The sequence below is a fragment of the Chenopodium album genome, chromosome 4 (assembly GCF_948465745.1).
Source record: "Chenopodium album chromosome 4, dcCheAlbu1.1, whole genome shotgun sequence".
NCBI classification, from domain to species: domain Eukaryota; kingdom Viridiplantae; phylum Streptophyta; class Magnoliopsida; order Caryophyllales; family Amaranthaceae; genus Chenopodium; species Chenopodium album.
Genome location: NC_137837.1, coordinates 77,717,154 through 77,738,137, shown reverse-complemented (window position 1 = coordinate 77,738,137; position 20,984 = coordinate 77,717,154). Strand labels below are relative to the sequence as shown.

At 34.0% G+C, this 20,984-nt stretch overlaps 4 protein-coding genes and 1 long non-coding RNA gene across 6 annotated transcripts; 3 read left to right on the top strand and 2 right to left on the bottom strand.

The window, feature by feature from the left end:
* The first annotated feature begins 1,388 nt into the window (after window positions 1-1,388).
* Window positions 1,389-3,765, top strand: LOC145628259 (uncharacterized). The gene is made up of 3 exons (XM_081680557.1): window positions 1,389-2,373; window positions 3,130-3,294; window positions 3,523-3,765. Exons 1-3 carry the CDS (start codon window positions 2,167-2,169, stop codon window positions 3,763-3,765), a joined length of 615 nt encoding a protein of 204 aa, XP_081536683.1. The 5' UTR covers window positions 1,389-2,166.
* LOC145628260 (F-box/FBD/LRR-repeat protein At2g04230-like) lies at window positions 1,407-2,142 on the top strand. The gene is made up of 2 exons (XM_081680558.1): window positions 1,407-2,024; window positions 2,122-2,142. The coding sequence occupies exons 1-2, from the start codon at window positions 1,407-1,409 to the stop codon at window positions 2,140-2,142; spliced, it is 639 nt and encodes a 212-aa protein (XP_081536684.1).
* Window positions 3,766-7,350: 3,585 nt separating the features above from the next.
* On the top strand, window positions 7,351-9,660 carry LOC145628258 (F-box/FBD/LRR-repeat protein At2g26030-like). Its single transcript, XM_081680556.1, has 6 exons — window positions 7,351-8,111; window positions 8,517-8,632; window positions 8,712-8,722; window positions 8,866-9,054; window positions 9,115-9,336; window positions 9,526-9,660. Exons 1-6 carry the CDS (start codon window positions 7,351-7,353, stop codon window positions 9,658-9,660), a joined length of 1,434 nt encoding a protein of 477 aa, XP_081536682.1.
* Window positions 9,661-10,434: 774 nt separating this feature from the next.
* On the bottom strand, window positions 10,435-15,179 carry LOC145629414 (uncharacterized). Of its 2 annotated transcripts, none has more exons than XR_014111671.1 (5): window positions 14,992-15,179; window positions 14,438-14,552; window positions 13,459-13,531; window positions 13,179-13,217; window positions 10,435-10,789 (listed from the first exon to the last, which is right to left on the bottom strand). It is a non-coding gene; the product is annotated as an uncharacterized LOC145629414 (long non-coding RNA). The 2 variants fall into 2 exon arrangements; XR_014111670.1 differs by having other exon boundaries at window positions 14,438-14,542; window positions 14,992-15,175.
* A 1,095-nt stretch (window positions 15,180-16,274) lies between these two features.
* On the bottom strand, window positions 16,275-19,388 carry LOC145629413 (glucan endo-1,3-beta-glucosidase 14-like). Its single transcript, XM_081682011.1, has 4 exons — window positions 18,787-19,388; window positions 17,832-18,560; window positions 16,686-17,366; window positions 16,275-16,561 (listed from the first exon to the last, which is right to left on the bottom strand). The coding sequence occupies exons 1-4, from the start codon at window positions 18,854-18,856 to the stop codon at window positions 16,527-16,529; spliced, it is 1,515 nt and encodes a 504-aa protein (XP_081538137.1). The 5' UTR covers window positions 18,857-19,388; the 3' UTR covers window positions 16,275-16,526.
* Between the last annotated feature and the right edge of the window lie 1,596 nt (window positions 19,389-20,984).

The window sequence follows — 20,984 nt, the reverse complement described above, 5'->3', positions numbered from 1 at the left end:
CATATTTTTATTCTCTAAATTTATTATCATAGTCGTCTTTTATTCATTATATTCAGGGGCAGACCATAAGAGAGAATAAACGGGCCTTGGCCTGATAACTTTGCGATAAAAAAAATTACTTAGTATATAAAAACCCAATAAAAAGAATACTTATTGCTTTTTTTTTACCTAGCAGCCTAGACCCTAATAAAGCTGAATATAGAGTGGAGTACTAATATATTATAAGGTGTACTAAATAACTACCCAATTCCAAAAAAAAAAAGTAGCCATTAAATTACAACTTTATGCAATTTTAGTTGATTTTTTTTTTGCCTGGTCCGAAATTGGCCTGAAAAGCCCCGTGGCCCGCCTAATTTGGACGGTTTGGGCACACATTTTCCGGTCCGATCTGATAATTGTGCAATTTTTTTTACCTTGGCCCGGCCCTAACCCGGCCCGACATGCCCATTGATCACCTCTAAAATATTATGAAACGGAGGTGATATACTAATATTTTACTCTCCCTCCGTCCCCTTTTTTACATTCTTGTTTGTAAAATTGCGTGAGAATTAAGTAACTAAGAATAAAACAAAACACAATGGGAAGTATTATACAAAACATTAAATGATGTTAAAACAAAGATAGATTAATATTTAATAATGTCATGTCATCAATCTTTTGTAAAAAAAAGGACCAATCATATTTATCTAAATTTAGGAGTGAGAATAGAAAAGTAAGAGTGAAAAAAATAAAAGTGAGAAAATAAGAGTGAGCATTAATTACATAACAGAAAAAGAAGGATAATTTGTGATATTTAGAAATACTCCGTACTTACTAATAAATTTGAAATACCAAAAAAAAAAGGGTATTTTTATACGTAAAAAAAAAGGAACCTCTGTCTGAGTTAAACAATACTCCCTCCGTTTCATAATGTTAGTCCCATATGAAATCAATCACATAAAATAAGAAAAGAAATATATTTGAAATCTAACATTAAAGTACAACATAATTCATGATTAGTTTACCTTATTTAACTTTTTTGATTTTTTATTAGGAAAACACAAGTTATAATTGCATAATTTAAGGTAAAGATTTTCTTACTTAGAGTTATGTCATCAATCCACAACCAATCAATTTATACAAAATTAAAGTTATAAATGAAATATATTCAGTATGGGTAAATCTTTTTGAAACGCCCAAAATAGTATATGAGACTAACATTATGAAACGGAGGGAGTAGTACTTATCTAGAAACTTTTAATTTGCTTCTTCCCTTCAACTTCTTTAGCAGCAATTCTCTCTGCATTTTATGAGGTAAGTTTTCAATTAAATCAGAAAATCCACTTACCCTTGTTTTAATTATTCATGTTATTGCTACTCATAACTCTTTTTGATCATTGTATTTGTAACAGATTTCAACTTGAAAAATGATGAATTATTCCATCTCAATGAAGAAGCAAAAGGAGTGTGATGATTCTGATGAAGAAGGGAATTGCAAAAAAGATAAGTTAAGTGAATTACCAGATGAATTAATTATCCAAATTCTTAGTTTTTTGCCAATTAGAGATGCTGTTAAATCTGTCTTACTTCGTCGATTCGGAAACTTATGGACATTAATTCCTACCCTTAGGTTTGATAAGAGCAATAACGAAATATTTGTGTTCAATGTTTTGAAATTTCACAAAAACCCTATCCTTGATAAGTTTGAGTTGTTTTGTTTTGGTGCAAATTTTTGTGAGTTGTTAAACTTGTACAAGTATAAACTTTCCAAGCAAAATTTGATCAACTTGACAAAAATTGCCTTAAAAAAAAACCCAAAAGTTGTAAGTGTTAAAAATGATGATTTCCGGACTGGTCCTTATTATCTTCCATCTGATGCCTTCAGAAATCGATATATCGTTTCGCTTTATCTTCATAACATTGAGATTAAATTCCCAGGTGAAGTTGATATGAGTTCATTAAGGAAATTGGAACTTGTTCAAGTGATTATGTATGATGATACATTCAGAGTTTTAACAAGTGGGTGTCCTAGATTACAAGAATTGGTGATAAAGTATTCTCACAAATTGACTAAGTTGCACTTTACTGCTCCTAACATTGAAAAATTGGAGCTTTATTTTGATCATAGTGTAACATTAATAGAGGACCAATCTTACTCATTGAATTGCCCCAATCTCAAGATCTTGCATGTTAAAAGGAATATGTTTGGGATGTCTACAAGTGATTAATGTTTCATCTGTTCAAGAAGCCAAAATCAATCGATGTACTGAGTGGCCTGGGTGTGAACCGTGTGATGAAACGAATGATATGGCTCAGGGCGAATTTGACAATTTACTCAACAAGCTTCAACATGTTGAGTTTTTAGAATTGGATGATGGAAAGGGAGCTTACATTGTGAGTTTTTGCTTCTTTATTCTAGCTTTTATTGAAAAAAGATGCACCCTTCTCTTGTTTTGGTTTATCTTTGATTACCATTATTACTCCATAGTATGAATTACTCCCTCTTCTTTTATACTATTCACTTGCACCATTTTGACTGATATTCGTGCTTCATAAGAGTTAACATAGTCATGTTGCTACATATACATAATCTGCTTGTACTATGATGATACCTATGATGTAATTATTCGGTCTCTTGTGTAGCTAAACTGTTTGTCATTTTTGCAATTTATGCACATTGCACATAGCTTAGTAAGAAGTTGGATAAATTTAATTGGATTTATATTTGGTATTGTAATGTGACATCTTCATATGGTAGATAGTATGGTACTGATGCATTTATGTTAGGAAGTTTCATTTAATATCACATTGGCTGAATTGCTTTGTATCAAAAGAAATTTGCTTTAAAATGTATTTTAGATTAGAGATAGTACCGAATTGAAATCCTCTCGTATATATTCGTGTATGAATTACAATCATTATGCTTTGTTGTGGGATACAAATTGCTACTTGACCCTAAATGTTAGGGCCGGGCAGGATTATCGTTGTTTCTATATGTTAGCTTAGGACAGGAGTATGAAACATAATGCTCATTTCCTTGCAAGGTGTTTTTATTTATGGGTGATCATTGCTTCGTAAAGCACACACTATAACTACTTGTATAAGACAATTATTGGGATAAAACTAATGTTGTGTTTCACTCTGTATCAGCAATTAAAACCCTGTGGAGAATATGGAAATGAGAAACTGATTTTTCGAGCACCTGAAATTTATTTACTTCTCAAGCCAGGAATCTATGGAAGCTGTCTGGTAGACATTATCAGGTTACTAAAAAGCTCATCGATCTTGATGTTAGTTACATTATATGCTGATGTGGTAGGTCGTCTATCTGCTTATGGATTTATCTAGCTAGCCAATACGAAGTATTTTAGAAGTATACTTCCTTCACTTTTAGTTGCAACAGTTTGACTAAAACTGTGAGAGCTTTTTGTTCAAATAGTTCCACTAAAAGTTAAGGGGAGGAAGTATATAATACTAGTACGTATTTAATTTTGCTTACCTATATCATATAAAATTGAGATTTTTCATGTACTAAAATTTCAGGATTTGTTCTGTGATTGCAATATGCTCATGCATGAGCTATCTTCTCCTTGTGTGCTGGGAAACCTTAGATCTTTTATCATCCGTGAATACAAGAAGCCATGTGAAGCCCTCGGTCAGCGAGAGCTGATACACATACAATCATTGTATGTTGTCCCTACATACAACACCACTAGAAATTTGACACATCATCTAAAATCAATCAATCAATCAATCAATCAATCAATCAATCAATCAAAGCCTTAATCCCAAAAGTGGGGTCGGCTAACATGAACCAAATTTGATTATTCCGTGTAGTCATCAACATAAATCTTTCTCCTCCATCCCTTACGATCCAAAACTTCATCCTCACGTAAATCCATGCACTTCATATCCTTCCTCACTCCTTCCAACCAAGTCATCTTTGGTCTCCCTCTTCCTCGTTTAATCCCTCCATGGTCCCACTCTTCCACTCTTCGCACCGGTGCACCCTCGGGTCTCCGTCTTACATGTCCAAACCAACGCAGACGATTTTCCCTTAATTTATCTACAATGCCCGCCACACCTACTTTCTTGCGAATAACCTCATTTCTGATTCTATCTCTTAAAGTGTTTCCACACATCCACCTTAACATGCGCATTTCCGTAACCTCCATCTTTTTAATATGCTCTTTCTTAGAAGCCCAACATTCTGTACCATAGAGCAACACTGGTCTTATGGCAGTCCTGTAGAATTTTCCCTTCAACTTTAAGGGAATGCTGCGGTCGCATAGCACTCCCGTGGCCGCTCTCCATTTAAGCCACCCTGACTTAATCCTGTGGGTCACGTCTTGATCAATGTCACCATTCTTCTGGATGATCGACCCTAGGTACTTAAAACATTCACTCATGGTCAAATCCTTTCCATCCAAACTCACCACTTCATTGCTTGTCCCCCTCTGAGTGCCAAAACGACATACCAAATATTCAGTCTTACTCCGACTTAGCTTAAACCCTCTAGATTCCAACCTTTGCCTCCATTGCTCCAACTTGACATTAACCCCATCCTTAGTCTCATCCACCAAAACGATATCATCTGCGAACAGCATACACCATGGAACCTCATCTTGAATTGGTCTAGTTAATTCGTCTAGAACCGTTGCAAAAAGAAAAGGGCTTAATGCAGACCCTTGATGCAATCCGATTGTAATAGGGAAATCTTTTGTCAACCCTCCGCATGTCCTCACATTTGTTGACACATCCCGATACATATCCTTAACTAGGTCTACATACCTTCGTGGGATACCTTTCTTCAACATTGCCCACCAAAGTATCTCTCTTGGCACCTTGTCATATGCCTTCTCTAAATCAATAAAGACCATATGAAGATCTTTCTTCTTTACCCTATAAAACTCCATCATTTGTCTTATCAAATGGATTGCCTCCATAGTAGATCTCCCAGGCATAAAACCAAATTGGTTATCTGAAATGCTTGTGCATGCCCTCAACCTTTGTTCAATCACCCTTTCCCACAACTTCATAGTATGGCTCATAAGCTTAATTCCTCGATAGTTAGAACAATCTTGAGCGTCTCCTTTACATCCCCTAAGACCTCTTTGGCCACTCTTAGGAAACAGTTCTTCATTCGTAACCAGGTCATGTCCGGATCTACCTCTCCATCCCAATCCGCTTCTTCAATTACCTTTTCTGTAAAAACCTTAGCTTTTGCATCCCTTAGGGTCCACCATCTTATCCTTGGTTCTTCTTGTCTAACTTTTTTCTTCGCCTTCTCTTTCAGACGAATAGTCATTACCAATAGCCGGTGTTGGGTGACCACACTCTCCCCTGGGATAACCTTACAGTTTATGCAACTTTGTCTATCTATGCTCCTTGTGAGCAGGAAGTCTATTTGAGTTGCATTTGCTCCATTCCGAAAAGTTATCAAGTGTGAATCCCTCTTCTTAAACCAAGTATTAGCCAAAATTAAATCATATGATTGGGCAAAATCCATAATAGCTTCACCACCGGCGTCCCTCTGCCCATACCCAAAGCCTCCATGGACACTCTCATAGCCATCTCGGCTCGCCCCAACGTGCCCATTTAGATCCCCTCCGACACATCATCTAAAAAGGGGAGAAAATTAGGAGTAAAATATAAATTGAATTCTAATGGAACATGAGCCCATTATTGTAGCCAATAAAAACATGACAAAGTAAGGTTGTATGTAGGGACCACATACAACAATTGTATGTGTAGCCTTTACCCTCGGTCAGCTGATAGCATTTGTGCTTAAAAATGCAGTCATATTGGAAGAAGTGTCTATTGAAATTAATGGAAAGGATGAGCTGTTTTCAGCAGAGAGCCAAGAATTCATTCTGCAGCTGTTAAGCTTCCCAAGGGCATCACCGAAAGCCAAAGTTGAAATTCAAGTTAAGTAATTATGACTTCAGCATTGGTAATTCGCCTCTGCCACTGTTAATCTGAAGTTAATTGCAATTGAAACGGTTCAATATTAGTGCTATAACTAATCTAGCTATTAGCCTAGAATGCTTTTGTTATGTACAAGTGTATAAATATGAAACTAATGAAGAGTTTGTGCCAGACTGAGAGAAGGATGTTCCATCTCTTCCCGCCTGATGAACTGTTTGATGCTTACAGTCTGGAAATTCCGAGCAACAACACGGGTTAGCCTCTCTCCTCTGCTTCAGGTTACCTAAGAATACTACTTGAACCTTTTGCCTTCAAGCTTCGCCGCCCACAACGGATATGCTTGTGCTATTACTCTGACTGCTAGCTGTTCTTATTTTTCATTCCTGTTGTTTTTACTTGTTTTGTACTATGGCAAATTGGCAAGTTTGGTGTATTTTGCTAAGACCCTTTATTATCCAAAGATTTTTTCTCCTTGATGATAAATACTATTTCCTTTCTGTGTAAATAATAAAGAGTTTGTGTCATAATATTAAGTACCACTATTTTGTTCATATCACTTTTGAGCTAGATAATCATTATGCAGTTTGGATTGATCGTTTTACTATGTTGTTGTGATCTAGAGTTGGATACGAGCGTTCGTAGACTCGTAGTTGAGTCATCCTTACAGCCTGCCTTTCTTTTCTTTCCTTTGACACCCTTAGCTACTTAAGACCCCAAATAACCAATTAATTGTCCTATAATTTTGAAGAACTTCAAAGTACATCCATGTTTTTTGCATATGCATCTTACAATACATGTTAAGCATATTATATTTCAAAATTTCTGAAACTGTCATGAAGACTTGACCAATTTATGAAGGTTTGCTGGTGATAGTTCTAATTTAGTGTAGTTTGTATAGAAAAGATTTTGATACACGTACAATAGGGACACGAGAAATTGTATACTGCTGAATTCATTATAACTTATTAACTATTTCAATAATTCACATTTGTTGCATCACTAAAACGTGGTTTGTCAAACTGTCAAAGTAACAAAAACAGAACAGTTACATTCTTACATAAGTCTTAATTATTGATTTGTTATACAAGGTATTGTCCAATGAGTTACCTTATTAAATTACTTTTCTTAAAGTTTGACAGTGCTGAAATGTATATTAATATAATATTATAGTCCGTATTTTCTCTATACAAAAAAAACAAAAAAAAAAAAACATACTCCGTATTTTCCATGCTTTTTACACGAATGAGACTGAAAAATTCGAACATGTGACCTATCATACACATATCTTCAATATAGATGCAAATAATATAGATTTCGCGTGTTTAATATATATCTTAACAACAAACCACACTAGAATATTTTCAAAAAAAAAAAAATCTTCTAATCCTAACCCTAGCCCTATTGCTCCCCTCTTCATCCATTGTTGTTTTTTTAACAAAAACCATGAAAACTACAAAATTACAAGGCAACAAAAGAGATCGCTTAAGTGAATTACCAGATGAATTACTTGTACATATTCTCTCTTTTCTCCCTACTACAGACGCAGTTCGAACAGTCTTACTTCATCGATTCGGAAACTTATGGACTTTGATTCCTACCCTTACATTCGAAGATCCCGATGACGATGAATTTGTATGCAATGTCCTAAAACATCACAAAAGCCCCGTCATTCACAGGTTGAAATTGTGCGATGTCGTTGGACTTTCACAAACAACTCTAACAAAATGTGCAAATCTCGCTTCAACAAAAAAAACCGAACAACTTTTACTTTTTATGGAGTATGGAGATTTATGTGTTGTGCCTCGTCATGTGTTTCGAAGTCAACACATTGTTACGCTCGTTCTCGATGGTTTAAAACTCGCACTCAAACGACCGGTTTTCGTGGGATCATTGATGCGATTGGAACTCGTCAATGTGAGATTTTGTAAAGGCGCGCTTGAAAGAGTGATAGACGGATGCCCTTGTTTGAAAGACTTGCTTATAGTGAACCCTATTGGTATACAAGGTGTACAATTTACGGCTCCAAATATCGAAATGTTGATGCTTCAATTTGATGAAAGAGATGTGATGGGTTTTACAATTGATTGCCCTAACCTTAGCATCTTGCATGTTGAAAAAACATATATGGATCAACTACAATTCATCAATGTTTCATCTGTTTATTATGCTTTCGATCAACATCCCTTGCGGCATTTCTCGTCGCGGTTTTGGTCAATTAGTTGATAAGTTCCCAAACATTGAGCTTCTTATTGTGGGTTATGAAGCTAATGCGGTGAGTTTATTTTTTGTTTTCAATCATATAAAGGATCTGTTTGACATCGTTGTAGTTTTCTTTTTTTTCAAAATCATATGAATTATGTCCTAGAATGAATCAAAAATTAGGTAAACTTATTTGTACGCGATTCCTATCATCATATTTGCCCATGCTCTTGCTGTGCTTTTGACATGAATGTGAGTTAATGCCTAATCATTTTAGCTAGCAACTTGTGCTTGTTGCGATAAAAGGTATGGATAAAAATAACTTATGATGCATTAACAATGTTAACAAATGTCATTTGTTGATTAATTTAGCATTTTGTATCATTGCAAACCAAATCTTTTACTGTTAGAAATCAGTATACTGAATCGAAATCCTGTCATCATACAGTCATGTACAATGTTTGCTCTGTTAGGGGTTACAAATTCTTATTTGTTCCTGAATTGAAAGCTTCTAATCATGCACAAGGTGATTAAACAGACTTAATTTTCTCTCAAAATCTCGGTGTTTATTGACTATTACATGTTTGTGGTACCATCTTAATTAGGATACTACTCTGTATTCATGCATCAATCATGTAGTCCAACAGATTGAATGTTCATGATAGATTGCTTGCCAAGTATGATTATCAAAATCAAGTTTTAGTGTTATGAGTTCGGATATTAAATTGCTAATTATGTTGTTCCACTCTTCATCACCAGCAATTAAGACACTGTGGAAATTCGAAACTGGATTTGGAAGATAATAACAAATGGGTTCGTTTATCTCTGAGACCAAGAGTCCATGGAAGCTGCTTACGAAACATTATTTGTAAGCTGCTAAAGGCGTCGCAATGCTTGCAGACACTTATTATCTATGCCAATGGGGGTAGGTTTTTCAAGCTATTGTACGTATGCATATACATTGTTATATACTTTGATATAACTTGCTTTGTTTAATTTGTTCATCAGGATTATTTCTGTGACTGCAACATGCTTCAGCGCGAGCTTTCTTCTCCTTGTGTGCTGAAGAAGCTTGAAACTATCACCATACATGAATGCGAGAAGCCATATAAAGGCCTACTTCAGCTGATAGAATTTGTGCTTAAAAGTGCCGTAGTCTTGGAAAAACTGGTTATTCGCTGCAGTAAGGATAAATTGTTTTCAACAGAGGGGCTCGAATTCATTAACCAGGTATCAAGCTTCCCAATGGCATCGCGGAAGAAAGTGGAAATTAATATTATGTTGAGTACTTAGAAACACCCCCTATTGTGATTTTAGCAGCTCGATGCATGTTATAAGGTGACACTATTAATCTGAGTTGGTGAGTTTGCAATGTAAATGGTTCTATATTAGTGCTAAACTGCTAATATACTCTATTAGCTAGCCTTGAATGTTTTGGATTTCTGCCATAATTTGAAGTTCTCTGTAACTCTATTCGGTCATATATCTTCAATTCAGCTAGAAAATGATACTGCAATCGGAAAAATAGTCTCACTGAAGAAACATTTAGCATAACAGTTACACAAATTGTAACCTGTCTTATAACAATTACTCGAAAAAATCTGTAGAGATTGGAAGGTGTGCTCAGGTATGCAAGTGAACGATCTTGGCAGTCACCGTTACAGCTTAGATTGACTTGCATAGTTGCATATGTAACACTGCATAGTAACGGATGTGCACAAAGATAATTATGGGGAAAATACAGAGCTTTGCTAAAGTCCATTGACAACATAGCCTGTGTTCAAGCTTTGCAGAAGAGAGAAGTCCTTAGAGCCTTAGAGGTGAAAATATCCATGACATAATTTACTGCCAAGTGCCAACAGTTGCTAAATGATGCAAGATGGAAAGTCAAGGTAGCTCATGTGTACCGTGAAAGCAATCGAGCGGCGGATTGGTTGGCCAACCGCGGAGTTGTTCAAGACTCTCAATTAAAATTCATTAATAATGTGCCGGTAGAACTTAGTCGTATTTTAGAGGTGGATAATAGGGGTGTGGCATTACCACGCTTTGTAGTGTTCTTTGTTTTCTTTGCTTTTTATTTTCTGCCCTTTATTTCTTCTTGGATTGTAATCCTCTTTTGAAAAAAAAAAAAAAAAAAAAACTACAGTGATGTTAGCAAATGACGATCATGAAGTTGATGACTACTACAGATATTGCAAATTCTGATAATCATGAGAAAAAAGATAATACTAATTGTAGCAACTCAATGGTGAACTATTACAATGGTGAACAATCAAATGAAAAGAATGAGTGGGAAGTTATAACCAGAAAAATTCAAAAGCCAAAATGTATAAATGAAAATATAATTCTGTAATTTCAAAAGAATTGAAATTGAAATGTTGTTCATAGTAATTGTTCAATGATGACCCTCTTTCAAAAATTTCATTCTTAAAATACAATATTAACATGGAACTAACACAAGGGTCAATATATGATGAGGAACAAAAATCAAAATCAACGATCCTCTGTTGAATACAGAGTAAAAGAACAAAAAGACAATCCCAAAAGCCATATTCAATAGGATCTACCAGTAATTTCCAGCAGATTCGAAGTTATGTCCAACATCAACTTTGGCATTACTTCTTACATCTTCCCATTGTAAGTTGAGGTATCTAAAATCTTCTACGCACCTCCCCAAATATGCCTGTAGAAAATGATGAGCAAAAGCATATCAATACGACCCTTCAAGTATTAGCAAATGCAAGGCAGACGATTAAATTATGTTAACACAGAAAGATACACTATCATTAAACTAAACTAAAAAACGGACACATAGATTAATCAAATGAATGCATTAGAAAGGTTGAGAGCAGCCTCAGTGCAAATAAAGAGGTTGCAGCAATCACTAAGTTTTAAGCAAACATTACCCCTCCATATGAAAACAGGAAGTAGGAACTAAAGCAACACCCCTTGCACTACAGGCTGAGACTTGAAAGATACTTCAGATAAATTAAGGTTCATCCTACATAAGATTCAAACATAAATGCGGTTGTCACTTTTTAGCATATAAGATAAGATGTTACAGCATATACTAGATGTTTTTGAGTTTTACTCGATGAAAAAGTGGCCAGTCACTGAAATTATGAAGATAGCCTGTAAAACTTTTTACTGTGAGTGAATAATGTCATACAGAATGATACTCTGGGACTCAATAAAAGGGATTAAAAATTATATTGAAGCACAGTTTTCATTTCCCTATTCATAGGCCAAATAAAATCTCTGAACATGCCTCTTCTCTCTGTCCCACCCACGGCCACCAGTCAGAAAATGAGAAACTTTTGCCGTTGGGCACTAATACACTAACCAAATATACTATAAACGAAAAACAGCTCCTCTTCGGGTAGTCTGGCAATGGACAAAGGGTTGGTTTTAACAAAGATGACAAACACATTGCTGAAGGACGCCATATAGAGTCACAAACATCACCCTGGAGTCTATGTCAAAGGTAATTAAGATAAACAACAACAAACAATTCAATCCTAAGAATATAAACAAAGATCTGCAGACTAAAGCAACAGGACAATCTGGAAGGATATATTAAGAAAGGCCAACACAGAATTTGATGGGCAGGCTCAGAAAGTGATCAGGAGAAGTAAAAACTTCGTACATGATATTAGCATATTACAAAGGAAAACAGTTTGCAATGTAAGAGTTAAGACAGTTCCAAAGCAATCAGCCCCAGAATCTGAACTCGTTAAGAGGATATCAGAAGTCAGAGGGAAAATATGAGAATCTAGTCCATCCATGTTCTTGATTTTGGTTGGGCTATAAGCCTATAATAAATCCTATCAGAGGATTTAGAAATATCTTATGGTCTGTTTGGATACAACCATTTCATTTGAAATTCTGTATTTAACTCAATTCACTTGTTTGGATATTTACATTATCTGGAATTGTATTTAAATGAATTCCACACACATTTAAATGTAACTTATATTTTGGAATTTCAAATTTAACTTTAAAACATGTCATTTCAAATTCAATTCAGCAATTGTGTCGTGATATTTTGGGGCTTGCGACTTCACTCTCAAAAGATGCTCTTATCTTCAACCTTTGTCCTGCAATTATCTCCTCCATTTTTGTCTTCCTCATCTTCTCTCTCCTCAAAACTCCATTGTTGATGCCATTAGAATTCAAATAATAAAGCTTATTGTGCCTCTTCATCCCTCTAATCTGCTATATGAAAAACTATGCATCATACGACAATTTGGAATTATAAGATCTTCTCTTATTGTTTGAAGACTTAAATTTTGTCTTTTTGAGATTGCTGCCTTCAATTGCATGTCGGTTTATAAGCTTCAATTGCAACAACTTGTTTGGTTATTTTTAATTTTTTTTATCATTATAAATTGTAGTCTATATTATATTGTAATGTTATTTTTGGGTTTTAATTCCCCTTTTGAGATTCATAATCTTTATAGGTAGTTGACCAAATTGATACTTCGTATAATTTACTTCGATATACTTGTAATTGCAATGACTCATCATATCAACTTCTTATACAGCTTATGTATTCTTGAATTGAAATTCTACAAATTCCCAAACAAATGATTTGGAATTGAATTGCAAAATTTCAAATTCTTGATTTCAATTCCATAATTTGAAATGAAATACAAGTTTCCAAACACAACCTTAGATAATTTTTTGGACCCTTATGCAGCAATACCCTTCCATAATAAGTCAAAATGTCAAATGGTAAAAGGAACAAGTAATAAATTATATGAGAGGATTAAAGTTCCTCATAAAGCACGACTTATAGGCTATAATCATCTAGTTGATGTCAGATATCCAGTGATGCGCAGGTGCAATAAGGTAGGCAATAAATATGTTTACGAGTTTGACAGGATCCTTGCCGGAAAAGAAGGCCAAATTCAATTTTAACAGTACAGGTACAATAGCATACAATTCAGAATATTCAAGGATTTGATCCTTTCAAGGTGAATTGGGATAACAAAAATCATGTATGAGAACAAACACACCAAGTCCATTTACACAATGAAAAAAAAAAAGAAGAAGAAGAAGAAAGTGCATACCCTTTCAACGTTGATTGAGAATGAGCATAGTCAAGGGAACTGCAAAGAGATACAAAAGGCAAACCTGTTAAGCAATATTTTTCCCCTAAAAATTCTATCTTTAACAAAATTCAACAATACTATACATGCCTTTCTCTGATTTAGTCAATATTGATAAATGAGACAATTTCTAACTCACATTTACTTTTAGTAAAAACGATGTCATAAAAATATACCAAAGCACTTCATCACCAAACCAAAAACGCACTCACTAAATCAAGCATGTGGTAAGTTACATTACCTGTTCCATATTTCAGATACTTGCCGTGATCCGTTGTACAAAATAAACCACATCAAAATAACGATTAGTGTATCTGCCCAAGTTAAGGAGCTCAATATTAAGATAAAAAGAAATTCCTGTAAACAGACTAACTTTGGATAGCAAAAATCACTTTATCAAAATCCAATACAAGGCATTTATATACTTTGATAAATAGGCTTACTATCACATGCAACAGAAAAGGCCATAAATAACCCAGCAAAACGAATAGAACTATCCTATTTCCCTATGTGGTCAGACTTTCTTCTTCAATCTCATTAAAGGAAACAAATTACATTAGGACAATAGTTATTCACTCCTCCGTTCTCACTTCTTGAATATGAAGTACTCTGTATATTTCAAGCTAGCGGTATTTGACCCAATCACATAGCTTCAGAGGTTCTGAAGAGTTAAATTGATTTAACAATGTAAAGCAAGTATCCATCCTCAAGAGTTAAATTGATATAACAATGTAAAGCAAGTATCCATCCTGAAATAAAGGTATAAGTAATCGTAGCTGTTTGCAAATAATGACACCGAGACTAGATTGAAATCACAACAAGGCACCAGTGGTCATTGACAGGAAAGCTACTTCAGAACATGTATAGGAAACAGACACGGCAAAGGCCTTATTAGAGTTCACGATTCTAAGCATAAGTAATCGTAGCTGTTTGCAAATAATGACACCGAGACTAGATTGAAATCACATCAAGGCACCAGCAGTCATTGACTGGAAAGCTACTTCAGAACATGTATACAAAACAGACACAGCAAATGCCTTATTAGAGTTCACAATTCTAAGCATCACATAGAAGTCACAAATAATACTATAACTCCACAAACAACTAATACCATCGTTTTACACACATAGATTTAAAAAACTCCATGATTTAGAACATAGAAAGCACATGTTAGAGATTTTTAGAAACTCGAACACAATCAAATGAAGCATCAAGGATACTGAAAAGGTAACGCTCCCACCAATCTAACATATAGAGTCCAAAAGTGACATTGTAAAGGTAGATCTTGCGTTGCAACCAATTCATGATTGCTCGACGAACACGACCTGCAAAATCCTAGATCAATGTCATAACTCAAATACATATATTTTCCTGAATTTGACTTGAAACCTATGAAAATTATCATCATAAACAATCTACATCTAATCACAATGATTTGCTTCATCACTAATACAAACATAAACTAATATTGAGTAAACAAGTAATATCATATAAGTATGAATTTCTAACAATTCTTCATCATAATACTACTCATAAATACTGCAATTAATACCACATAACAAATCTAAATGCAGAATTCAATAATTTATCAAAAAAAAAAAAATCTTGCAACATTTTGTTTGCCAAATTTAAAATTTCCAGAACATAAACATCAATAATACGGAGTATCAATCAAATTGAAACTTTTATCTCTTATTATCTCTTGATTGATATAAGTTAACCTAAAAATTTCCAATTTTTGATATGAAAACATCCTAAAACAAATATAAATTACCCAGAGTACAAACCGTTGCCCTAATTCGAATTAGGTTTCTCCAATTCAGCTGATCTCGAGCAAAAACACAATCAAATTTGCTAATCTTGAGCTAAAACTTGCGAATTCGACAACAAAATCTCAGAAATTCATCCAATTCAGCATGCTAAATATAACGGTTGAAGAGAGAAAAAAAGAATAGTTGAATTTGAAGTAAAGCGTAATTGGGTCTGCCAAATTTGACCCGATTTGTGTTTTTATTCAGTTACCGTATCCTAACTTCCTTGAACTTACCAAATAATCTAAGGAATAGTCAAAAACATAAAACCCTTTTTTCCAATGGGCCTATAATTATAATCACTTTTTTTTTTTTTTTTTTTTTTTTTTTTTTTTTTTTTTTTTTTTTTCTCTTTTTGGGAAGGAATAAGGATTGATCAGAATATCAGAATGAATGAATGATCACATTCCAAGTAATTTACGAAGTCCTTTTTTCCTTCTGTTTTAGGTACACCGTAAGTCGCGACATAGCACGTCATGTGTTTTATTAAATGACTATTTCAAAATAATAGGACACTTCTATGAGCATAGATCGGATATCTACTATTGTCGAAACAATGAGATACCTTTGAGTTTTTAGGTAAGTTGACTTCCCATTGCATAATCAAATTTGGTAAATGTGTTAGTAGTTGTGAATTTAGCTAAACAAAGAAGATGATGAACCTACAACAATAAACCTACTTGCAATCTTTAGTAAGTAATTGCATATTTCCCCTTCTTTCTTTTTTAAATTGGGCAATATAATGATAAATATTGGATTGTTGTTTGTTTAAATAGAATAGATTTCATCTCAATTCTGTTTTTGAAATAGCCAAAAATGATACAAATGGAAAAATTCATCTTATCCATCCACTATCCTATGTGTTTGAATTTGTACCTAACCAAAATTTGTAAGATATAATACAATTTTGATTGTCTAGGTGACAACACACTTGTTTAAATAGTTGGATTTTTGAAAATTGAAGTAAGACAACAACTTTGCACGTATTTGTACATATTAAAGACAAAACCTCACATTACATAATCTCACATTCTCACTATAATTAGAAGTGCATAGTAAATTGTTTAGATATATGTAACTTTCATTAATCTCATAATTGTAAACTAATAATGTTGATAAAAAGATGATATCTTCCAAGAGCAAAAGCTTTCTCCATTTCAATTACATAAAGTTTCAAACCAATAATGATGATCCAACACTTTTGCAAATTAGAAGGGAAATTAAATTATATATATATATATATATATATATATATATACCAAGAAATCCGTAACCATGATCTCCATCTTGAATACTAGTACTAGTAGGAAAGAATTAGGTACATATAAAATACGTAGTAGTAAAAGAATACTATAAAATCTATATAATCTAAAAAAATTTACTAACAAGTGAATAAATCACTCATTTATAACAATAGTACTATACTAATGTGCATAAAACACTAATTCTATTTCAATATCAATAAACTTTAAAACCCCATCTTTGTCCTTCATTCTCATCAATAGCCAGTAGGAAACTCACAACTTCCAAATTCTGCAAAAAAAAAAAAAAAAATAAAAAAATAAAAAAATAAAAAATTCATTAGTCATTTTTAAAAAATATTGCTTAATTATGTTAACTTATGTAATTAATGAGCATAATAACAATTTAGACTTACTAGGAGGTTGGGTTACAACATGAGCAGCACCACCAAAATCACACGTACCAGCCGCACGTGTCTTCATTTGATAGTAACTATTAAAAGCATACGAAGCATGTGCATTAAGGTTACCCGGATTGTAACACGTGGCACCAGGCTGAATCGGACGGCAGTCCGCTTTCCCCTGACCACAGGCCCAATCAAGCCCAGCTTGCAACTTCTTCGCCTCAACAGCCTCATTAGCCACACACCAACTCTGGCCCTCTTTAGGGACTACCGTCTTTCCGGCATTATTCGCAGCAGCCGGCGCCACCGCACCACCCACCGGAGCCACCGCATTTGTCACCGGATCCACGGCACCAGCGTCCGGAGCCACTGCACTTGTCGCCGGGGCCACCGCACCAGCCGCCGGAGCCACCGCACCGACTGCCGGAGCCGCCGCAGCAGCTTTCGACGCGGTAAGAGGGACATCATAAACTTTTTGCTCAGTTGGGTAAAAAAGCCCATAGTTTCTCTCGCTTGTTGGGCCGGGCTTTTGGTTTTCGTTGAACAAAGCGAATAAGTAAACGTCCAATGGAATTTTTGGCCTTAAAGGGGTCCCACCACCTGTTAAGACTCTTTTGATCAAGTTTCCGTTGTATGCTGCAGCATTTTGGCTGCTTGCTCCTATTTCGTTTTCATCTCCTTTTGATGGCCAACCTGTGGAAAAAAAAAATAATAATTTAATTAATTTCCATACAAATAATTATTGTATTGTTTAATGAATTATTTATTAATAAATATTCATCTATAGAGTTTAGCACTAAAGACAAAAAACAAATAGCAATAAAGTTACGCGCAACGGTCTTATATACGGAGTACATAAAAAGAACAAACTTATTTTATCGTAAATAAAACCTACGTCTTATGACTAATCATTTTCTTATTATACGTAACAAGTACAAACATACTTTATCGTAATTAGAAGCTTAGAGCCTCACGCTATGTAGATCATTTTTCTTAAATAAATAATTATTGTATCGATTTCTATGATTAGCAAGGATACGTTAAAGTTTCCTTTTTTCGTGGTGTTGTTGACGTTGTTGAAAGCGAATTTTTTAGTCGGAACGTGAATAATAAAGAAGCGGAGGGAGTAATACATAATGAAATAAAGATATACAGTACCTGTTTCAGTGACGACAATTTTGAGGTCGTTGAATTTAAGGGCATCCATAGCAGCATAAACAGCATCCAATTGGGCCTCAAAAAGGTTATTATACTTAAGCCCATTACCCGAATCCACATTACCAGAATTGGGCCTAAACAAGGCATAATCCAACGAAATATCACCCGAATTAGCCGAATAAGCAAAAAACGGGTAAGCATTAACCATCATATAAGACTTAGTTTTCTTCAAAAACTCAAGCATAGGTTTAACAAACGGGTCCAAAAGTTCCTGTTTAAACGACCCGGATGAAGGCGGGTACGAGCTTTGGAGGACGGAATAAGAAATAGGAGAAGATATCTTTATGTCATTTGCTAGAGAATTCTTTTGTAAAGTGGCATAGACATTGTTCATGGCGGGAACGACGTAGGATGTCACTTTCGAGTCGGCATTCGCTTCGTTCCCGACCGCGATGGCAATAATGTTTGAGCTCGGGTGGTACGGTAGGATGTTGGTTTGCACCCATGAGTCCGTGAATGACTGACTACCGGCTGCTTCGGCTAGCTTTTCGTTCGGGAGGGCGACTGTGACGGCTATTTTTGAACCGGAGAAGGCTTTTAGGACGCTTGCATCGGTGTCGTAGAGCTTCACACGTGTTATTCCTTGTTGTTTAAGGAGTTGTACTACCTTGTCTGGGGTTGGAAGGTTGTTCGCTATTCTCCCGTAGTTGATCCCAATTTGTCCGGTCTCTAAAAAAAAAACAAAACAAAATAATAATAGTATAAGAATCATATCTTTACATAAAAAAAAAATAATATTATTACGATAAAATGTAATAAAAGTATGCAGTATGATCCGATACACTTCATAAAAAAAAATGTGTATCGGACCATACTAAATCCCTCCCGATACTGTAATTTAAGTATCGGGAGAGGATTGATTACAATAGTAGTAATAGAGAATTAAGTTACATACCGGCAGCAAGGGCGGAGGCGGAGAGGAGGAGGAAGGAGAAGAGGAAGGAAGGGATAAATGAGGGAGCCATTGTTGAGAGGAGAAGTGAGAGAGGTTAGGAAAAAGAGAGAGGGAGGTTTATAGTTTATATAAGGAGGAAAAATGGGGGGTTAGGAAAGAAAGTGGGGGTTTAGAGTTGACAGAGTGGAAGGAAAGAAAAGAGGAGTAAAAACGTGATAATGGCCAAATTGGGGGGACGTTATTTCAGAAAATGCCGTGGTCTTTGGTGTTGTGGGTTGTTATTTTTTTTTTCTTATTTTTAATTAATTGTTGTTATTTGTATTTAGTCAATGTAAATATTTATTAATCCTTTTACTTCTTGTTGTAACTTAGTTTTACAAACAACTACTTTCACCTGTTTTTGTGAACATGATTAATAGGTTTCCATCAAAAAAAAAAAAAAGTTTAGTTTTCAAAGTAAATAAAAATGGTCAGCTTATTTATAATACGTTATTAACAAATATAGTTTACGGCATATCCTTGTATCTATTTATTGACTTATCTTATCTAAATTTATTGAAATTTTAATAGATGCATCTATCGAGTTTGACAGGCTAAAAATTTCTACGTAAAAAACTAATAACTAATTATGTCGGACATTTTTATATTTTGTAATCATGTATAAACAAGTTGTATTCAAAATTTTTTTTTTTTAAAAAAGGCACCTTGATTATTTTTTTATTTTTATTTTATTTATTTATTTTTAACATGACATAGAAACATATGATATACAAAGCTTGCATAGCCTATGTGCCGACTTGCTTTCATGAAGTATTAAACTACAATAATTTTGATAGTATTTAAAGTCCATACCTATGCAATTTGATCATCTTGCTAATGAAAACTATCTACGTAATTACGTATGATAATTATAAAATATAGTGAGATACCCGAAAAAACATTAGAAGACAAAATTGAATACACATATTCTCCACTAGACGATTTTTTTTTAATTAATTGCCATTTCTTTAATTAGTTTCACACTAATTAGATTAATTTTTAATTTGGACCAACGTCATTTTCCATACATATACCAAAGTTTCTAAGTGTTCATATGTTGTTTTTAACATGACCCATGGCCCACATATTGAATTTAGAACAAATATAAGGTGACAAATAATTAATGTAGGGACCTAAAAAATTATTTTCAACAGATTAAAATTTAATAAACGTTAGAAATAGTTGTACGTTATGAAGTTAATGCATGGGCTATGAGTGTTTTTTTAAATGGAAAAAATATAAGTCCAACAAGTACTTGATAAATAGACAGGTAGAATCAATTTGCTGAATGCTGACAATTTGTCATCTAATTGCAACGGTCGACTTAAAATTGTAATCATATTGATGTGATTATATGAACATAATTAATCTATGTTTTTAGATGTTGCTTAACAGTTAATGTTTTGATGTTTGAATGATAGTTGTCCTTGCTAAGCTAATTATATCAATTGTCAACGATATTATTAGGGTAGCTATTGGATGGATGAGTTACAAGCTCTTTCAAATTATCTTAAGATTACGACACATAAGCTAACAAAAATAAATAAATAAAAGGTGTATTTATTTGGCTTGAATAATAGTCAAACTCTCTATTTTTACCCTTTGTCACCATACCTCAACCGTCATCCAATTTGGCAAAACAACTAGAAAAATGTATCATTATATTATACAAAGTTTGATCATACATTTCACATTCGTGTGTTATTCTTTTGAATTTATAACTCAGATTATCCAACCTATATGTATTGATTTTTTGAATTGAAACTCGTTGATTAATTAAATGTTGATATCGATTGTAAATTTCTAATTATTAAAATATATAGCATGATCACAAGTGGCTTGTGCGTGGAAAATCGAAAGCATAATTGCTTTGAAGAATCTCCAACTAGTCAATTTTTTTTTTTTTGTCTCCAAGTTGAGTAACAATATGATGATGAATTTAAACCTTACAAGAAAAGAACAGTTTATAGTTTAAACATTTAATATTTTCTTGTTCATCTTACTTGATAATTATTCCTTGAAGCTTGCCTAACATACACGAAGACTGTCTTAGGTGTAATAAAATCCTTAAAGTTAACTAGAAAAATTTAATGAAATCACATTTTTATAAGTTTTTGTCATACTAAAACAATGTAAAATATTGGTAGTACAGTTGAGAA

Bases quoted from the DNA above. Each gene is read 5' to 3' on its own strand.
- LOC145629413 (XM_081682011.1), bottom strand. From the start codon at position 18,856: ATGGCTCCCTCATTTATCCCTTCCTTCCTCTTCTCCTTCCTCCTCCTC. The intron at 18,561-18,786 runs GTATGTAACTTA...TTTTTTTTTTAG, and splicing joins CGCCTCCGCCCTTGCTGCCG to AGACCGGACAAATTGGGATC. The intron at 17,367-17,831 runs GTACTGTATATC...TTTTTTCCACAG, and splicing joins AATTGTCGTCACTGAAACAG to GTTGGCCATCAAAAGGAGAT.
- LOC145628260 (XM_081680558.1), top strand. From the start codon at position 1,407: ATGATGAATTATTCCATCTCAATGAAGAAGCAAAAGGAGTGTGATGAT. The intron at 2,025-2,121 runs GTGATAAAGTAT...TAACATTAATAG, and splicing joins GTCCTAGATTACAAGAATTG to AGGACCAATCTTACTCATTG.
- LOC145628258 (XM_081680556.1), top strand. From the start codon at position 7,351: ATGAAAACTACAAAATTACAAGGCAACAAAAGAGATCGCTTAAGTGAA. The intron at 8,112-8,516 runs GTTTTGGTCAAT...TTTTACTGTTAG, and splicing joins TTGCGGCATTTCTCGTCGCG to AAATCAGTATACTGAATCGA. The intron at 9,055-9,114 runs GTATGCATATAC...TTTGTTCATCAG, and splicing joins GGTTTTTCAAGCTATTGTAC to GATTATTTCTGTGACTGCAA.
- LOC145628259 (XM_081680557.1), top strand. From the start codon at position 2,167: ATGTTAAAAGGAATATGTTTGGGATGTCTACAAGTGATTAATGTTTCA. The intron at 2,374-3,129 runs GTGAGTTTTTGC...ACTCTGTATCAG, and splicing joins ATGGAAAGGGAGCTTACATT to CAATTAAAACCCTGTGGAGA. The intron at 3,295-3,522 runs GTAGGTCGTCTA...CTAAAATTTCAG, and splicing joins TTACATTATATGCTGATGTG to GATTTGTTCTGTGATTGCAA.